Raw genomic sequence first — 1,498 nt, forward strand, 5'->3', positions numbered from 1 at the left:
AATACAATAAAGTTATACTAACACTGACAAATTATAAAAATATTTTTGATTTTTATTCAAAAAAAATGTCTTTTTGTATATCTAACATTTCTTTGAATAATATATAAAAATAATATTTTTCTAAATATGTTAGGGAAGAAAGAATAATCAAACATAGTGTAAGATTCTATTTGATTTTCCCACTTTCCTCGTGGTTAATCAAATAAGTTGCTAAATAAAATAAATACATGTAACTGACCGGTGCAAATGATTATATTCGTTTTCTATGAGATTAAGTATATTATAAAAATATATTTTTTGTTTTGAAAATTAACCAACTCAATTGTTGGGAACATCAATTTGTCAACCATAAGTGCTCTCCATTATTATATATTAGTGATTGTGCACACACATTATGTATAATATGATATGTGAATATTGTGTATTGTACATAACTTATTCTCAAAGTTTTTGATTCAATCAAAATATTTTAAAAATTAAATTAAATATAACAGGAGATTTATTGATATTATTTTTTGTAATTATAAAATGTGAAAATTCAAGAAATAAATATGTAAAATGACAAATTTGAATTTAAGAAAAAAGCTTTAGTTATTATTTGAGTCTCTTTATTAATATTGTAGATAAATTAAATTGTTTTCTTTTCTTTTTTTAGAAACCGTGCATTATTCTTTTTCCCCACTTCTCTCCCACCCTTCCAAAAGTCAGCGCCTTCTCTTGTCTTTTCATATCAGACTAAAAGAAGCAGGAAAATGGAGGACGATTGGGATCTGCACGCAGTGGTAAGAGGCTGTGGCTCCACCTCCACCACCGCCAGTTCCACGGCCACCACCGCCTCTATCCCAAATCCCTCGGATGATCTTTTTACCACTAATTTCCAACAAAATTCCAACACTTCCGCTGCTTACTGTCAAGATCTGTTTCAACACAAGAGGGAGAGCTTCATTGAAGACCTGCATGATCTATGCAAACCATTTTTCGCAAGATCACATCAGCCATCTCCACAAATACGATCGGTTATTTCTCCAAAAAGTTTACCCATTTCACCGCTCTCTGTTCTTGGGGGGTTTCAAGGGCTGTCATCGTCGGAGCAACAGCAGCAGCAACTGGCACAGCGATTACTCCAACAGAGTCAGATGACGCAAAAGGAGCTACTCATATCTGTTGCTAATGACTCAAAAGCTACTACTGCTTCACAGAATCATAGTTCGAGGTCGGCCAAAAGAAGGTAAAATTAAATTTGTACACTTGAAGGTGAAATTTATAGCTTTGAAATGATTTGTTGGAGGACGGGAGAAAATATCGGTGTTGGTGGTTCAATTTTTCGGCTCTGAGTTTCAGTTTTTCCTTCTTGTTTCGGTTGATTATTGTGTAGGAAGAACAGTTTGAAGAGGGTTTGTCATGTTCCGGCAGAGAGCTTATCATCTGATATGTGGTCTTGGAGAAAATATGGGCAAAAACCCATTAAAGGTTCACCCTATCCAAGGTTTGGTTCTTC

General features: G+C 33.8%; 1 protein-coding gene across 1 annotated transcript; it reads left to right on the top strand.

Moving 5' to 3' along the window:
* Positions 1 to 688: 688 nt before the first annotated feature.
* On the top strand, positions 689 to 1,486 carry LOC140966407 (WRKY transcription factor 22-like; the record flags this gene model as incomplete). Its single annotated transcript, XM_073426702.1, has 2 exons — positions 689 to 1,228; positions 1,376 to 1,486. Coding segments are annotated over exons 1-2 (587 nt in total), but the record flags the coding sequence as incomplete, so codon positions are not given.
* Between the last annotated feature and the right edge of the window lie 12 nt (positions 1,487 to 1,498).

This window comes from Primulina huaijiensis, unplaced genomic scaffold (assembly GCF_012295235.1).
Source record: "Primulina huaijiensis isolate GDHJ02 unplaced genomic scaffold, ASM1229523v2 scaffold206026, whole genome shotgun sequence".
NCBI classification, from domain to species: Eukaryota; Viridiplantae; Streptophyta; class Magnoliopsida; order Lamiales; family Gesneriaceae; genus Primulina; species Primulina huaijiensis.